This window comes from Amphiura filiformis, chromosome 6 (genome assembly GCF_039555335.1).
Source record: "Amphiura filiformis chromosome 6, Afil_fr2py, whole genome shotgun sequence".
Classification (NCBI taxonomy): domain Eukaryota; kingdom Metazoa; phylum Echinodermata; class Ophiuroidea; order Amphilepidida; family Amphiuridae; genus Amphiura; species Amphiura filiformis.
In genome coordinates, this window is record NC_092633.1 from 28102142 (window position 1) to 28120161 (window position 18020).

The 18020-nt window shown below is 37.4% G+C and overlaps 1 protein-coding gene across 1 annotated transcript in view; it reads left to right on the top strand.

Moving 5' to 3' along the window:
- Nucleotides 1-2727: 2727 nt before the first annotated feature.
- Nucleotides 2728-18020, top strand: part of LOC140154442 (uncharacterized) — a gene marked incomplete at its 5' end in the record, with an annotated part of 29846 nt that continues 14553 nt past the window's right edge. The window contains 6 exons of the mRNA XM_072177008.1: nt 2728-2837; nt 4738-4998; nt 8685-9180; nt 11232-11349; nt 14489-14635; nt 16333-16456. Coding sequence (XP_072033109.1) covers nt 2728-2837; nt 4738-4998; nt 8685-9180; nt 11232-11349; nt 14489-14635; nt 16333-16456 — 1256 coding nt within the window. The remainder of the gene's footprint in view (nt 2838-4737; nt 4999-8684; nt 9181-11231; nt 11350-14488; nt 14636-16332; nt 16457-18020) is intronic.

Below are 18020 nucleotides of genomic sequence, written 5' to 3' on the forward strand. Positions count from 1 at the left end.
TATAGTGGGAATCGTGCGTGTTCGATTTTAGTGCAGCGTATACCGTCCTAATTTTAAAAGTAAACCATTTGTGGGTAAATTCGTTTTTTTTTTAAATAGATGCACTATTTAATGCTGCACATTATGACACCTCATTGAATGCAATGTGACCTCAAGAAGTAAAGTTACAAGCATTTGATCCCGCATTTGATTTGACGAAGAAAATTGGTAAACTGACCTATCATACCTATACTCGCTAATCGCTATACGAAATACGCTCATTCGATCAGGCTGAGTTCACATAGTATACTCCTATATGAACTCAGCCTGATCGAATGAGCGTATTTCGTATAGCGAATACCGTATACTTCTATGTGATCGCAGCCTAAGCGAACAGTGCCACCGATAGCCATTACGTGCCCAGGGGTATAATGAACGTACGGGCCCCTTTGATCCGAGCGATGACGGTGTATATAATTTGGTTCACCTCAAGTTTGGTAGTGACGTCAATGCTTTTTCGCGGTTGCGCCGTAAGCGTGCCAACAAACCGCCTCTGTACGCGTGCGTGTACATTCAGCGCGTTTAACTTTCCGCACGCGATTCGATACTGCGGCGAGCAAAATACGCACATACGTCACTACCAAACTTGAGATGAACCAAATTATAGTAGGACTTCATAGGTGGGGGTGTGTGGGGGATGGAAACAACAGTAGCGTAAATTTCTTTATGACATAGGGGAGGGAGGTTGGTGTAAAATGCTTGAACACATGATCAAAGTAGCGTGTTTAGCTGCCAATAATCAAATATGAACATTGAAGGAGACAAAGTGCAGAAAATGTGCTAATTTGAAGCTAAAATGATCCAATATGAACCGTTGAAGTGGACAAAGGCGCGCGAAAATAACGACTTTTGCTTCTAGATTAAAGTTGTCGAAACACTTGCCAATTTAAAGATGAATGATTAAATAATAATGAACATTGGAGGTCAAAATTGCTAAAATTTGCAATTTGTGCTCCCACGATTAAGCTGAAGCTGCACTCCCTTGATTTCTCGAAGTCTTCATTATATGGAGGATGATCATTGTGGCAAAAGCAGACAGTAACATAATTCAAGTGAAATGTTAATTAGAAAGTGAGTCAAAGGCATAGGCGTAGATCCCGGGGGGGGGGATGGGGGGATTTATCCCCCCAATATTACCCCCAATGTTGACGCCTGATAATGGGTTTCTGACCAAATTAACCTCATATTTGCACATTTTAGCCCCAAAAGTGCAAATTTTCGCGCGCTTCGCGCGCATTTAATCTACTTTTACACCATATTTCATCAGTTTAGCTTCAAAATAGCAAAAATTTTCGCCCGCTTCGCGCGCATTTATATCATAAACTAATTTTGTCGCCAAAGGGTGCTGGATTGACTATACTTCAAGATTTTTTTCCAACTTCATCCCCCCAATGTCAAAAAGAAATCTACGCCACTGGTCAAAGGCTATCTTGTATTGTAAATGTACGTCTTTTTCACTGTTTTATGGGCCCGCTACTTTTGTTTGCTTTTTATGGGCCGTAAAAGAGCAAAGAAAGCAGACCCTGATGAACCCGCAAAGGCAAAGAAAAGAGACCGTAGTGGGCCCGTAAAAAAAGCAAAGAAAAGATACCATGAGCCCGTTAAGGAAGAAAAGAGACCTTCGTGAGCATGTATAAAACAGCTTAATGCAAAGAAAAAAGGGACCTCGGATCGTGGAGGGCCCGTAAAAAGCAAAGAAAAGATACTTTGTGCCTTATGGACAAGAAAAGACGTTACCGAGGTATACCGTAGATGGAGATATTTAAGTCCCAGAAAGATTCTTCGTACAGGTCCAATGCGAAAAAACCGGTTGTGAGTAATGGCCGAATGAATTCTGACCATCACTTGGCCAGTTGGGGTCGTCTATATACATGGAATAACTGTCTGTTCAATTAGCTTAGATTCTTGAATTTTTAAGATATTTGAAAAAATAAAAAAGGACCAAAATTGAAAAGAAATGGGGTTTTAAATTGAACTTTAGAATTTGAAAAGTATAAATCACGTTAGGTCTAAGGCTGTGCTAACACTTTTCTTTGATGACTTTGGCCACAAGTTTTTATTTTTTCAAATATCTTAAAAATTCAAGAATCTAAGCTAATTGAACAGACAGAAATTTTGCCATCATGGCGTCAATGATTCATTATACATTGTATCCCGTATGTTTTTCTGAATTCATTAATATTTGAGACCAATTTAACTGCCCATTTATATGTACACAGGCGGATCTGTGGGTTTTTTTTATTTTATTTATTTTATTTTTTTATTTTTTAATATTTTTGTTTCCTTTTAAATAACAACTTCTGATTTTTCGTTAGCACTTTGCACGGGGCGCCGGGGTGAATGAATTTAATGCTTTTAAAAGTTATTCTAGTACAATGGCTCTACATACACAAATGAACAAACACAATGGCTGTCTACAAATTAGACTTGGGTCATTCACATTTAAATGTTCTGTCAAGGATTATTAGGTTCTGTGTACCCGGTTTGACGTGTGGGTATTGAAGCATATCATAGACATGATAGACGGTTGAGGTCTCGCTAGTCTAAAATTGAAGTGACAAATAGTAGAAATAAGAAGAACATATATTGAAATTCTCATATTGCCATGGAATTGGAATCTATTTGGGAGGACTACTTTCGTGACAGAGGACATGTCGACGACATGCTGGACGACTCCTTTCTTGACAAAATGGCCGTCTTACCCTGGCTTATCGAGATCTCACCAATATTCCTCCAGAAGTCGCAGAAAAGTTTGCAGCTCGGACGCAAGAATTAGATCTCAGCTATAACAGATTCTCGTATCCTTTTGTTAATTGTACTGTATATCCCGACGCTCAATTGACAGCGATGATGCACTATGTAAGTAGCTTCCTCGGGATCTCCCCATTTCCCCCACCCCCGCTCCACCCCAACCCCGGGAGTTTGATATGGGGCGCTGTAAGCTGGGATTCCATAGGAATTTACCGGTTGTGCGTTCCAGGTAGCGTGCAGCGTGTCGTGTAATGGGCTATTCAAGAAAAGAAGTGCACACCCCTATAGAGGAGTAAATTTTTAATCAAAGAAAGTTTGGATTTCCAAGTTTGCCTTCTGAAAACAACTGGAATTCCGGTTGCCAAATGTCGCTTGAAAAAGCTTGGAAATCCAATTAAATGATGGAAAAATCACGGAAATGTCTAAAATGTGCTCTCAAATTCAGGATTTCTGACTTTGGACTATTTTTCTGCTGGATTTTTTCGCCTTTGGAAATTTAAAAAGTCTGGATTTCCAACAATCACGACTGGACAAAAAGTCTGGATATCCGAACTCCTCTATAGGGGGTGTGCATCTATTTTCTGGAATAGCCCAATCACCCGACCCGATGATACAACCGGTCTGGTGAATTATAGGGGGGAAAAGATTTTTTGGCGTGGCAAAAGGAGGGGAGGGCAAGAATTTTTGGCAGGCTGAAAGGGGGGGCAAGTGATTTTGGCAGGTTGAAAAGGGTGGGGGAAAGCACAGATATTTTGGGCAACATTTCTATATTACACCCTAAAAAGGTGTAGGAAAACGTTAGGAACACATTCAAATATGTAAAATTTCCTGCTCGCTGCGTTCGCATTATATGATATCATATAATGCGAACGCAGCGAGCAGGAAATTTTACATATTTGAATGTGTTCCTAGTTGATAATTTAAGGTTTTAAATTCGGGTTCCGCACTACATCTTGCATGTGCACGGGACAAAGAATTTTTGGCACGTCAAAAGGGGGGACAAAGGTTTTTTGGCACGTTAAAAGGAGGGCAAAGATTTTTTTGGCAGACCATTTTGAAAATTCACCACTCCTTGGGTACACACAGCCCCTAATAAGAGTAGTAGACCAAAGTAATATGCCTTTTGTTTGAAGCATATCAGACATAATTTATATTTTCTTTGTATCTTATTGTTTTTATCAATTACCAATGTAGTTAATGAGCTAAAATGACTGAAAAAGCTCATGAATATGTATTTTTTGCCTATATTTTGTTGAAAATGCTCATTGAGCAAGTTAAAAATTTAACACTGTACATGATGTTCGACACCCATGAAGTCAACTATATCTGATAAAAGTCATGCGCGTATTTTTTTTGGGGGGGGCTTTGGGGGCGCCAGCCCCGGGGTCAAAGCAGGGGCGGCGGAAGAAGAAGGGGCGGCCAAAACGAAGGGGCGAGAAAAAGAATTAGTAAGTAAAAAAGGGCGGAAAAATTTGATAAAATATAAAAATTTTTGAAAAAATGGTTCTATACATCAAAATGTTTAGCTTTTAGGGCGCTAGCGCCTGAAATCCTTTTTTTTTTTTTTTTTTTTTTTTTTTTTTGCTCTTCACTTTTAAAAAAACCGAAAAAAAAAATTGGGTCAACCTTTTCGGGCTGTTGGGGAAGGGGCGGCAAAATTGAATTTTCGTCAGCCTCCCGGGGTTGGAGCGGCCACGGTACGCCACTGAAAGTGGTACCCCCTCCCCCATTTGAGGGGGTCTAGCTCACCCACTAGGGCGACTATTATGAGCTTATATGGGACTGAGTAGGATGACTCAACAATTGGTCAAAAAGTATCCAACAATCACCCCTCCCCACATACACACATAGTTAACGTTGTTCTTTATATTCCTCAAAAAGATGATAATTATCATGCAATGCCAGCAAGATTTTGTTTATAATATTTTCCTTGACGATCTTAACTAGCAATCTTAGTTCCTTGGAAGCTTTTACCAACATCCACACTCTTATTTTAGACAGCAATGCCATCAAATCGTCAGTCAAATTCCCGCATCTACCAAAGTTAACAACTCTGTGGTTAAACAAGAACAGTATCGTATATTTGACGGTGTTTATTGATAGAGTGACCGAAGCATTCCCCAAACTGAAGTTTCTAAGTTTGATGAATAACGTGGTAGCCCCGAGTTATTTAAATGGAGGAACACAAACGGAATACATGGAGTACAGGTATTTGTTTAGATTTTATGATAAACATCTAAAAACGGTTTCTCACTTGTTTCAATGAGCATACCTTTCAATGAATGTAATTTGGTGTGATCGAAAGGTTGCAGCGCGCAGCATCATCTAGTGTGTAATCATGGTAATGGGGTATTTAATGAGTATCTACGGAAGTAACTAAGAGCCATGCGGTTCTTTTTGTATTTTGTAAATCAGGAAGTCAAAATCTTGTGATAACGAATCCTAAATCGTTGTGTTCTTGACTTAGCCAGTGTAAAATAAAGAAATAGTAAAGATATAAAAATAAAGACCAGGGAGTTAAGACAACTCAGGATCTCATGAAATCTGTTCAATTTCAGGGCGTCAGTGTTTTAGCCCATCCACTTTTGTTATCTCGAGATCTTATTTTCGTGCCTTAAAGTCCAGAACTCACGAACTCACCCCCACACGCACGAGTTCGTGACTTTTGGACTTATAGGGCGTCATCAGCGTATTATGCAAAATATTTATAATTATACCATTAAACAAGGTAAAACTACTGAAAAGCATGTTTTTTTTAAAGTTATGTGGTTTCAGTATCAGAGAACAACAAAATTATTGTCAGTTTTTGACTCAAGACGCAAGCTAGTATCTCAAAGCACAAACTAACGACTATCATATCTGTTAAAAATATATATTCAAGTGCAAGGAACCACATCTGGGTTCTTTATACGAAATCATTTACGGGAGATATTCATCATTTTCAAACCCGGTATCCAAAGATTTATCGTCTGAATATCAATCATCATCCACGTGTATCGATCCCGTGTATTCATTTCAGTGTCTCTTGCTGTATAGTGTAATTATTAACCGGGCGATGTCGGTGTGTGGGTATGTGGAGGAGTGCAACAATGCAATGATATTGATCACGTTTATGGAAGAAACCAATATTCTATTTTATTTTAAAATATTTTTCTTCATACCTTTCTGGGCACGAAAAAAATTATGACTTGCTGGATTTTCAAATAAAAAGAATCAAGGTGCGGTACAGCTGATTAAAATGAACTTACAAATTGCAGGTTGCGAGTACTGCACTCTAGTATACTGATTTGAAATTATTTCGAAGCAACCACTGTAAAATGTCAATATCGTACTTCAGAAAATACAAAAATTTAGATATTAAATCCTTAAAAAAGATCAACTTTGACTGATGTTATAACTACTTTTTTTTACAAACGTAATCGGACTTTTTGACCCCTTCCCTCCTATGCCTCCCTAACGAAAGGACTTTCGTTTATTATAGGGCTTCATCGAACTTGTGGGTTGTTCCCTTAAGGATGAAACTTTTCAGCCATGAAGGTTTATGTTTCCCGGTAATGTTTACTTCAAATGCTGACGTGGGAGTCAATAATTGGGATAATCAGCTTAATCTAAATCTCCTCTCTTTTCATCTTCTCTGATTGAATGTAGGAATTCCTTGAATCTGTGGGATTATCTCACCTAACAATGACATATATAAAATCATCAATCTGATCGCTTTCTTAATTATGTTAAACGTCGTCTTTCATGTAGCATTCTGACACAGATTTAGCATTATCGCCAGCCCATTCGCGGTCTGGTATATATTTCTGGGATCGGGTCTGTTTGCTCAAGAGATTAACTTTTATTGGTATTGGAATGACTTATTTTTTTTTATTTTTGCGGTGGAATTTTTAAAAAATATTGTAATTCGATTTGTCAGGAAAAGTAAGTATGTTTTGCCGTTTCAACGAATGAAAACGAGTGAGTATTACCAAAGTTATGTTTGAATTAATATGACTTTAAAAGTTTTAGGTATAGGCCTAAAATGTAACAATAATAGTTAATATACAGCATCATATGGTCAGCAGAAGAAAATTACATCACCTATGATCCGGGGTCCTTGACCACTGAACAGCGTGATATCATGTTGATAACAGATCTAAGAATCAAAATCTTCATCATATGGACCATATTGATGTCAAAGTAATTATCTATCCTATCCTGTGTCTTTTATGGATAAAAATGACTCAAAATGCTATTGATGAAATAGTTGCTATCATAAACATCAGTTTTGTCTTTTCAACGGGAAAATCCGATGCAAAATAAAGTTTTTAGGGCCTAGCTATAATATGGGCATAATTTATGCATGTGGGCATAATTTATGCATGTAGGCCTATAGTATTGAACAATGTACCCATTTGACATGCACTTATAGATAAATAAATTGTCTTACTTTATTAATTTAATAACTTCTATGTTATAAATAAAATGACACATAACGTAAGTGAAGCTACTTTCTATCTTTTTTATTTGATTCATAAACTTACAGTCAAAACACACAAGAGTGAAGATTGCAGTGAGTAATCAGTCCTTTGTAAATGTTCTTGCCACCATCTATCATATAGTAAACTATACATTGCGAAGGTGTTAATTTTCAATAATATATTGATCTAGATAATGAAAATCGATTTATAGGTTGCTTCGACCAGCAATACCTCGTCTACCCTTAATGTGGCAAATTCATCCCATTTTTTTGCTCAAAACCTCAAAAGAGGCAGTATAGTAACCTTAATTTAATACTGAACAATTCTGATTTTGGAATCTACCAGTTTATTGATAGCGAACCCCGAAAATCCGACTATGGCCTTTGAATTTTAAGCAGAACTTTACCCCGGGACTTTGCTCTCTAAAAACACACAGTCAAGCATACTTGTTTATCAGTCCATTAACCACAAGTACTAAAGCATGGTATAGTACAAGACGCGCTAGATGTTTGATGAGAGATTAACTTTCGCGTCAACACAAAAGCGCCGCAAATACCACAGATAGTTGTATACGGTGTAGTTAATGGTAATGGCGCGGGCCCGGAAGATTTAAACAATAGCGAGATATGGGAGACCAATTACAAGGCAGATCCATTTAAAGATGCATTACATCATGGCCAATTTTAGTTAGGCCAGAAATTGGCCTAACTCTCCATAGAGTCCCGTGTTAAAAATCTTAACCGCAAGGCAAAGTCAGTAGTCCACTTGGGCAGCTAACAAACAGAGGGAGTGCGGTGACTGAAAAGATCAGATACAGATGTGAAAATCTATCAGTTGCACACAAATCAATATAAATCAGAGTTTTATGCTTAAATGTAATGGCCAGAGTATGCAAAATGGGCAAGTGGACTACGGAGAAGTCTAATCGTCAGCATAATTGCCAAGGTCAGCATAATGGCAAGGTCAGCTAATTGTACTCAAAGTTTATATAACCACTGAAATAGCTTACAACAACAACGACGAAGTTTTTGCTGTTGTTGTTCAGGAGAAGGAATATGATGATGATGATGATGATAATGATAATGATAATGATAATGATAATGATAATGATAATGATAATCATGATAATGATAATGATAATGATAATGATAATGATAATGATAATGATAATGATAATGATAATGATAATGATGATGATAATGATAATGATAATGATGATGATGATGATGATGATGATGATGACAGTGACGATGATAATGACAGTGACGATGATGATCTGATGATGATGATAAATGCCAATGACAGTAACAATGACCATGACAATAACGACAATGAATGACGACGGCAAAAGAGGAAGAGCAGGATAGTGGCAAGTTCATTATGTTTAACCTTACGGCTTACGTGTCTTTATCTCTCCTTTATTCTATGTAGGCATTACGTGATTAGCCAACTAACTGAGTTGACCATGCTGGATGACAAACATGTGAGTAAAGAAGAAAGAGTTGAAGCACAGAGGTTATACGTGGGATCAACACCAACTAATAATGAGGATACTGATGGCGGCAATGAATTTGAAGACTCTAATGTTTTTGTTAACAAGTCGAATGACAAAAAGGAAATAGAAATGAGCTCAATTGTCAACAACACGACAGAAATTCAGTTTCCATCATCAAAAAATGCGACCAGTGAGGCTACACAAGGTGCGAGCGTTATGGTTGCATCATGTAAAGAAACGGATGAGTCTGATAAACTTCCACAGGCGTCAGCAGCAAAACATGAAACAGGAGATACTAAGCCGAATACTTTGAGTGCCAAAGACAAATTTAAGAAAGCTGGTCGCATACAATTTGATGCAGCTCGTTTGTATAGTCAACATGTAAAACTGATCGAGATGCAGACCCGGGTGCAGACCGCTTGGAGAGGACAGGTAATAGTCACTTGGCATTTCATTTTCGGGTACGAGGCGCGCCGAAGTTGCAATACCATGAATACAGGGCGTGTCAAAACCAAATGATGCAGTCAAGACAATAAACAAATACCACACATATTGGGCAACAACAATTCATTTGTGAACATACTATCAGTCTGCTATGTTTTTCCTGCCTAATAAAAATTGTTGACGGTATTTTGTTTTACACCAGAAGTGAACCCTTAATGACCTTTGACCCCATATCTATGTACAATTTAATGACACTTGATCATAACAATGCATGTGTGCAAGTGGTGACACCATTTGTGAGAGAAGAAGCATTTCGAGGTGAAATAACGTTTTTGCCCACTATGTCCCATGTACGACCTTTATCTCGGCGAGTTTTGTCCACTGTGTGACCTTTATCCCTGCAAGTTTTACGCGGTATGTATGGTCTGGGGCCCTGATGATTGTGACCAAGTTAGGTCAAAATCGGCAATGTGAGTGCTATAGCAAATTTAATGTGAAGATAAAAGAAGCGGCGTGTGTAAATATGAGTACAATATGGTCATGTTTTTTGAGGTGGGACCCAATTGTGTCACATCTTGCAATTTGTCAAAAATCCACTCCTTTTTTGTATTTCTGATTATAATTCAAAAAATTTTCACTCAAACTATGTAAACATATACATTTTTAAAAAGCATATATTGTCAGGATTGCAAATCTGTAAAGTTTGAGTGGATATACAGGGTGTACCAAAAATATACAGGGTGATTCCATTGAAAATACAGAAAAAATAAATTTCTTTGCCACTCCAATATTTCTACATAGTATATTAAATTGGAAAATGAACTTGATATTTGGAATGTACACAGTTAGTCCTTTCATTAAACATATAGTTTGTGCTATATTTGTTAAGCCCATTGTGTTATACAGGGTGTGAAAAAAGTTGTATTTTAAATTTTTTAATTTATGTAAAATTTCCCTAAGTGCCATTAAATTTGGAAAATATATTCAAAATAGTTTTAAAGAATTGCTATAATATCAAATTTAAATATCCAATTCCTATATAGCGTGTTCCAAAAAGCAATATACAGTGAATAATTAGTAACAAGTACGTGTAGGCATATACATGCACAATTAGCCTACATCAATAAACTATAAAAAATATGTCATCAGATTAAATCCTTTGACTGTAATAATCTCCTTTGAGAAGATATATTTTATATTTCAAAGATAAAACAATATTTAAATTGATTTCATATGCATGCATGCAAAATTTAAAGCCTGTTGTATTGCATGACCCACATTCCATTGCATTAATAAAAAGCTTGTTAAATCCCTAATTACTACGTTTATTAAGATTAACTAGGCAATTATAGTTATAGAAAGTTAGAAAATAAGATTAACATAATATGCAAATGCATTTTACTTCTACTACTACTAGGCAACAAAGTGCATAAATTTTATTAATGAACACCAACTTCCCATTGGAATTACACAGAGCTCCTCCGCTTCCGGCTCCTCCACTTCCGGCACCACCCCTGACTAATTAACTTAATTAAGCTGTTGTAATTAATTAATTCATTTGTTTAATTGTATTTGTTATTAATTCATTAGATTAATAATTTATCTTCAAAATAAGACCAAAACCATTTGTTCATGATGAATTTTAGCAAAAATATAGGAATAAGTAGACAAAATGATTTAGCAAAATGTGACAGCACCACCTTTTTTAGGGTCCCAGTATAAAAAACATGACCATATAGGACCCATTTCTTGTTCGAGCCTTTGGTACTTTAAAACCAGCATATCGTCGGGCGGATTCGTGATCGTTTACAATGCTTCTTACCCCACATCATAAATTGTGATCATCTGTATCGAAAGTTTCAGCAATTGTTAGTATGAAAAAGAGCTGGTTCTGTTCTCGTCCAAATTCTACTATTGGTTTCAAATGGCATTTTACTGTCGAGACTGTGCGGGTAGGTGGATGTGTAAGCTTGTGTAGGGTATAATACTTAATAGACTTCATTAAAAGCTCATCACATGAAAAACTCCTTGTTCCACAGGATGACTTTTCAGAGTCAGATACGGATGATGTGGATAATGTCGAAAAAGATCACCAGAACCAACATCAAGAAGAAGAACACGTGATATTTGGAGACCTAACAGAAGCTCAATCTCAAGGTAATTAAGGATACTCAGGTGCGACTTTGAGGCCTTTGCTCTTGTTATGTATTTTATAAACATGTGATATCGTAACTCATTAATATTATTATTATTATTATTATTATTATTATTATTATTATTATTATTATTATTATTATTATTATTATTATTATTATTATTATATTCAATTGTTAACAATTAACTGATAAAGAACATGATATCTTAAAATAGGTATGACGTAAGAAGGAATGACACGAGAGCACGGTTAATTGACTTGTTCGTTATTATAAGCCTTTGCGGGTAGACATCGTTACTGCGCACTTCACGGCTTTGAAATGCGCAGTAGCGATGTTCACTGAACGATGTGCGAATCCGCGTGACGTCAAATGACGACATCTTAGGTCTACTCGCAAAGACTTATGGGAATTTACAGACAAGGTCAATTGTTTTTGCAAATGCTGATTAACTGCGCTCTTTGCAACAGATCTATTAATAATGATAAAAGAATAATTATTTACCGACCCGAAAGGCTAAAAAATCTCCAATAGACCATTCCTATTACTGTCACTTTCCTGCCGTTGGTGGAATAAACCTCAAATTTTTTAAAATTTATATTTATACCATTTAGCACAAGGCCAGGCATATCCAATATTGAAAACACAATAAATTGAAGGATTGCCCTTACATTAAAATCAAGACATTTTTAGAAAATTCGTTATAGGCTAATCAAGAGAGAACAAAATAAAACAAAAAATAAATTACGGCGAACTGGTTAGAGGAGTTGAGACTGAATGGCCAATTTGAAAGCTTGGAGGGAAGAAGCATTGGAAAAAAGCCTCAGGGAGATCATTCCAGATGGAGGAGGCAAACGGATAAAATGATCTCTGGGACAGTGAAAGCCGGCGGAAAGGAACTTGAACAGCGCGGGAATTGAGGTTTCGTAGACCGGGTCTGAGATGAGGCTGGAAAAGGTTTAGAGAAGAACAAAGATTGGCAAAGATTTTAAACAAGTGACACAGAGAAGCAACATCACGACGCTTGCTAAGAAGAGGCAGGTCGGAATCCCAGAGAAGGTCTCATGGGAGAGGTTCCAAGACTGAAGAATGACACGACAGGCGAATCTTTGAGTAGACCTAAGACGGTTGGTAAGGGTTATGTTCAGAGGGTGCCAAGTAGTACAACCATACTCCAGAATGGGGCGAACCAAGGCCAAGTACAAAGAGTGAAGGGGGCTGACTGGAAAGATCTATGAATGAAGCCGATGATTTTGCGAGCTTTTTGCATATGTGATCGATGTGAAGATTCCAGGAAAGCTTGTCAGACAGCCATACACCAAGAAATTTTGCAGAAGATACACGTTCAATGGGCAGGCTGTTAGAGTGAGATTGAGATCCGGAAAAGGGTCCTTCTTAGTGGAAATGACCATGACTTTTGTTTTGGAGGCATTGACAGAAAGGTGATTAAGGGAGAACCAAGAATGGATGGAATCGATGTCAGATTGGAAATCAACCAAGTCATCAGGAGCAGAGATAGGCTTGAAGAGAGTAGTGTCGACAGCATAAAGAACAAGAGAACTGTTAAAAGAAAAGGAAGAATGACACAAATCATTAAGGGCTGGGGTAAGGGCAAACTAAAAGTACTGGTAACTAGAGAGAGAAAGCGACGCGGAATCCCAAATCACAGCGCCAGGTAGTGACCGGGTCACCAAGTGTAAATGTGCATTTATTTTGGAAGGTTCATGTTTGTTTTAAAATTTGGGCCGTTTTTTCCGGAATTTGAGACAAGAAACAACAGAGGCCCCAAGGCAGAGCCCTGGGGAACTCCGGAAACAACAGGAACAGATTGAGAGTCCACACCACGGATAGCAACCAACCGGGACCTGTTGGACAGGTAAGACCTGAACCATGAGAGGAGTGGTCCGGAAATATCAACAGATCTTAGTTTATGGAGCAGAGGACTGTGGGGAAGGCGGTCAAAGGCTTTGGATAAATCAAAAAGAGCCATGTCGATGCTTTTGCGATCCTCAAGTTGATTGTATCATTCATAGAGAGCAGTTAGTAGTGCATCCGTGGTGGAACACTTGCGTAAGAAACCAAACTGTATGTTGGTGAAAACGTTATTGCTGGTGAGGTGCTGCAGAACTTGACTATGAATAACCTTCTCCAGAAGCTTACTGCAAATTGGTTGCAATGAGATTGGCCTGTAGTTAGGCAGCGTGAGGATCCCCAGACTTGAAAATAGGGATCACTCGAGATAGTTTCCATGGATCAGGAATGCGGCCAGTTAAGAGGATCAGTTTAAAATATCAGAAAGAATAGGCGAGACAGTAACCACAGTGCGTTTCAGCATGAGGCTCGTGATTCCAGCAGTAATCCCAGCGGCTGAGTTGTTGTTAAGCTTGGAGATAAGGGGTGGATGTCATCGCTGGAACAACTGCAAAGAGAGAAGGAAGAAATGTCATAATGGAGAGTTGGAATGTCAGAAGTATTGGAGTCATTGAAACATTCGGAAAAGAAATTACAGAAAATTTTGGCAATTTCAGCCGAAGTGGTACCAGACGTGCCGTTATGGTGAACACTATCAGAAATTGGAGATTTACCTGACCTGGACTTGCAATAACTCCAAAAACGTTTACTAGGAGAATCATTGTCAAGGAGATTGTCAAAGAAAGTTTGTTTGGCATACTTAAGTTCGTTACATATTATGTTTCTGATAATTTTGTATTTAACATAGATTTCGTATTTTTTGTGTTTCTTCCATTTCCTAAAAAGAATATGTTTCTTGTGACACATTTTTCGCAAGTCCCTATTTAACCAAGGTGGATTTTTTGTTTCAGTCTATTGTGCGACATATTTAGTAAAAACGTCAGTGAAAAAAGTATGGAAGTGATTCCAAGCACAATCAACATCCTCTCCTTCGGCGAGATGATAATTTGACAGCATATATTTCATATAAAAAACAATAAATAAAATAAAAATAAATAAATAAATAAATAAATAAATAAATAAATAAATAAATAAATAAATAAATAAATAAATAAATAAATAAATAAATAAATAAATAAATAAATAAATATCTTAATCTGTAAATGAATTTGAATTAGAAAGCATATTGATTCTTAAATTATTAACAATGTATACTTTATATACTTATGTAGAAATAAAGTGGACCTTTCAAACCTTTCGATATAAGGATTCCAAGAATGCGATTTTAACTAAAAACCTACCAAAATTGATGAGGAAAATTGGTTGGAACTTGACGGAGAAAGAGTATACCGAGATGCAAGCCGAAATGGACCCAGAAGGTAAGCTTAAAATTTATTTATTTATTTATTTATTTGTTTATCTTTATCCTTAATGCCCGCAATTGCTCTGTTTAATGTCATATTTGACCATTTTAGCTTAATGCACACGTTAGATGTTCACATTTATTGCTCTATTTAATGTTAATTGGACAATTTAAGCTTTAAAATGACAAATTGGTGCGCGCTTTGCGCGGAATTTATTCTACATTATTTGGCGTAGTTTTCAAGGTTTTTACACCAACCTCCATCCTGCAACTTCATAAAGAAATTTACGCTGCTGTGACCCACTTGAAAATCATGCACGTCATCGCTGATCCAAAGGCCAACGGCCTGTGGCCGTGTGTTCATTATCAGCGATTCAGCGGGCCCGTAATGGCTCTCAGTGGCGCTGGTTATACATTTTCGTGGGGAAAATAGACACGTTGCATAAACCGCGTGACGCAGTACAAAAGGATCATTTCAACGCCGCTATGCAGGCGTTATGCGAGGACGTTTGCGGCAAAGATGTACCTCGCAACATCTTTTTTGTACGTATGTACGCACGTATGAATAAAGTCAAATTTTAACACCTCACTGTAGCTTTATTATAATGATTTCTTACAAACAAAATGGTTCATATTCATAATTAGACAATTCGTATGTTCAATATTCTTGATAATTTTATACATTTTAAAATATTTTTTGCTACGTATGCGCGTTCATTTCGTACGTGCAAAATATTCAATACTAGCTGAATATTAGCGACCTCGTTGCATTACAGGAGAGTGGTTTTGAATAGTTGGACAGACGTACGATCAAGGCGTATGGGAATTGCAATGACTCTGTCGATCAATATGAAGACGACATTGCGGTCTTGTCAAGTTTGAGAGCATTATGCATGGCTGACCATGCTGACGCTGACATTCAAATGGCGCTGCAATTTTTTAATAGTACCAAATTTCATTAAATAAATTTCTCCGTCAGTCCTAGACTATGCCATAGTCGAATTTTATTAAAAATATGTTATTATTAGTCATGATGAACCCATTTCGTTGAACTCAAAATTATACTGATGTTTATTAAAGTATTCAATAGTGAAATGGTCATAAAGAGTTAAAAATATCAGATGATTAGTGACAATAAAAGTAATTGAATGCAACATTATCTTGCATAATTATAATGGCTCACTTTAATACTGAACAATTCTGAATTTTGGAATCTACCAGTTTATTGATAGCGAACCCCGAAAATCCCTTGGGAAGCTAACAAACAGAGGGAGTGCGGTGACTGAAAAGATCAGATACAGATGTGAAAATCTATCAGTTGCACACAAATCAATATAAATCAAGAGTTTTATGCTTAAATGTAATAGCCAGAGTATGCAAAATGTCGACTACGGAGAAGTCTACGTCAGTCCAAGCTTTCATATAAATTGTCTTGCTTTTAATCTGGTTATGACTACTCAAACTAATGAAGACTTTGATGAGAACTACCTGCCGATGGGCCAAAAAGAAGCTTTCATTATCGATTGGACCAATCAGCAACATTGTTAGAATAATTTCACCACGCAAAAAAATTGGGGTGAATTATTTGTAAAGCTTCATTCTGATTGGTGATTAAAGTGAAGATATCACGTAATTGACCAATCAGAGACAATGTATAGATCGGCAGGTAGTGCTAATGGAGTTAAGCATGATGAATATTGACTTCTATTGCAGCAACAGGAACAATTGAATACAAAGACTTCCAGAATGTACTCAGCCGAGGAATGGTCATGGATGTAGACTGCGATGTAATGAATGCTTTCCAATTATTAGACCAAGACGGGGATGGTACCATAACGTACGTTAACTATTCTCACTCTCTATAAATGATACAAAATGTTGCTATTGACTCTTCCAGCTAACCCGGTTTTAACATTCATTATTCATTCATTATATTGTGAAGCTCTAAAATCTTCTTTATATCAGGCGGGGGTATCCGTTGGATACACTGTGAAGCTCAAAATCTTTAGTCCAAGAGAACTTCGACTGCACTCATGTATTTCTTTCTTTCTTTCTTTCTTTCAACATTTGGCAAAATGAAAAGAATAAGGAGAGTGACTTCCTTGTTCATCTTCTCTCCTTTTTCGTTCCTTCTTTGCCTTCCGATAGCAAAAAAGCTATTAGGGTTAACATACCTCCAATAGGCACGTAGATCTCCACCGGTACTGGAATAGACGAAAAACCATTATTTTTATACATGCCTAGTGCTGGACCAGGGATGGACCACATAAGGTGAGCGCTATCAATGGACTAGCCAGAGTTGGTCACAACTGGTCTATTATGATGTATTGAACTTCCTATTGCAGCCAGAGTTGGGTCCGTTCTGGACGCACTTTACGTATTGCCCACAGTGCTGACGCTCACTCAAGTGGCTTGATGTGGACCATCATTATCGCTTACTCATACGGTCCAGTTAAAGTGTCACCTTGCGAAAGCCTTTTTGTCGGTTCCATTCGACGCCACCATAATGTTTCCCAGCGCACAGTGTTATCGACCCGATATCTTCATGGTAGAAATCGCCATGGTAGGTTGAATCCACCGCCACGCATGGCCATTTTGTTCCGACCTGTTTACTAGTTTTGAGACGCATAATGGGCCGAAGGACATCTGACTAAGGCTACTAATAGCCCGGTGACCATGGGTGACTGACCTCGCTAGTGTGTGAGTGACCATGGTACGCCACATGTCATCTGCTTTTTGACTACCTCCACGATTGGCCTATACACTGTGCTATATAGTCGGCACATATAAAATCAGAATTATTGTCAGTTTTTGAGTTCAAGACGCAAGCTTATTTCTCAAGACGCTAGCTAACGACTTTCATATCTATTCAAAACATATATTCAAGTTCAAGGGACCACATCTGGCTTGTTTAGACCTTAGACGAAATCATTTACGGGAGATATTCATCATTTTCTACCCCGGTATCCAAAGATTTTTGTCTCATATCAAACTAGTGCATAGCACATTCACGTGTATCGATCCCGGGTATTGATTTTAGTATCTCTGTTTCACCAAGTAATCATTAGCCAGGCGATGTCGGTGTGCAGCGATGACCCAGTACTGGCCCTGTTCTGGGCCCTTCAGTTAAAGTCATAATGTACGATCTTATAATATAAATTTGGTTAATTTTTTCAAACCTGATTTTTGGCATATTTGTAATGTTTACACATGTCACAACTTGCACCTAAATGGAATCAGCCAAATTTGTTGTGTTTGTAGGTAAACAGAGCAAAGTTCGACATAAAGTCATAATTCAAAGAATTATGACTTTATATCCCCATAGAACTGCGTGTTAAACGGTCAGCAGTGTTTCTTTCACTTTACCTCATTATTTCAGCTCAAAATGGACAGAAACCATT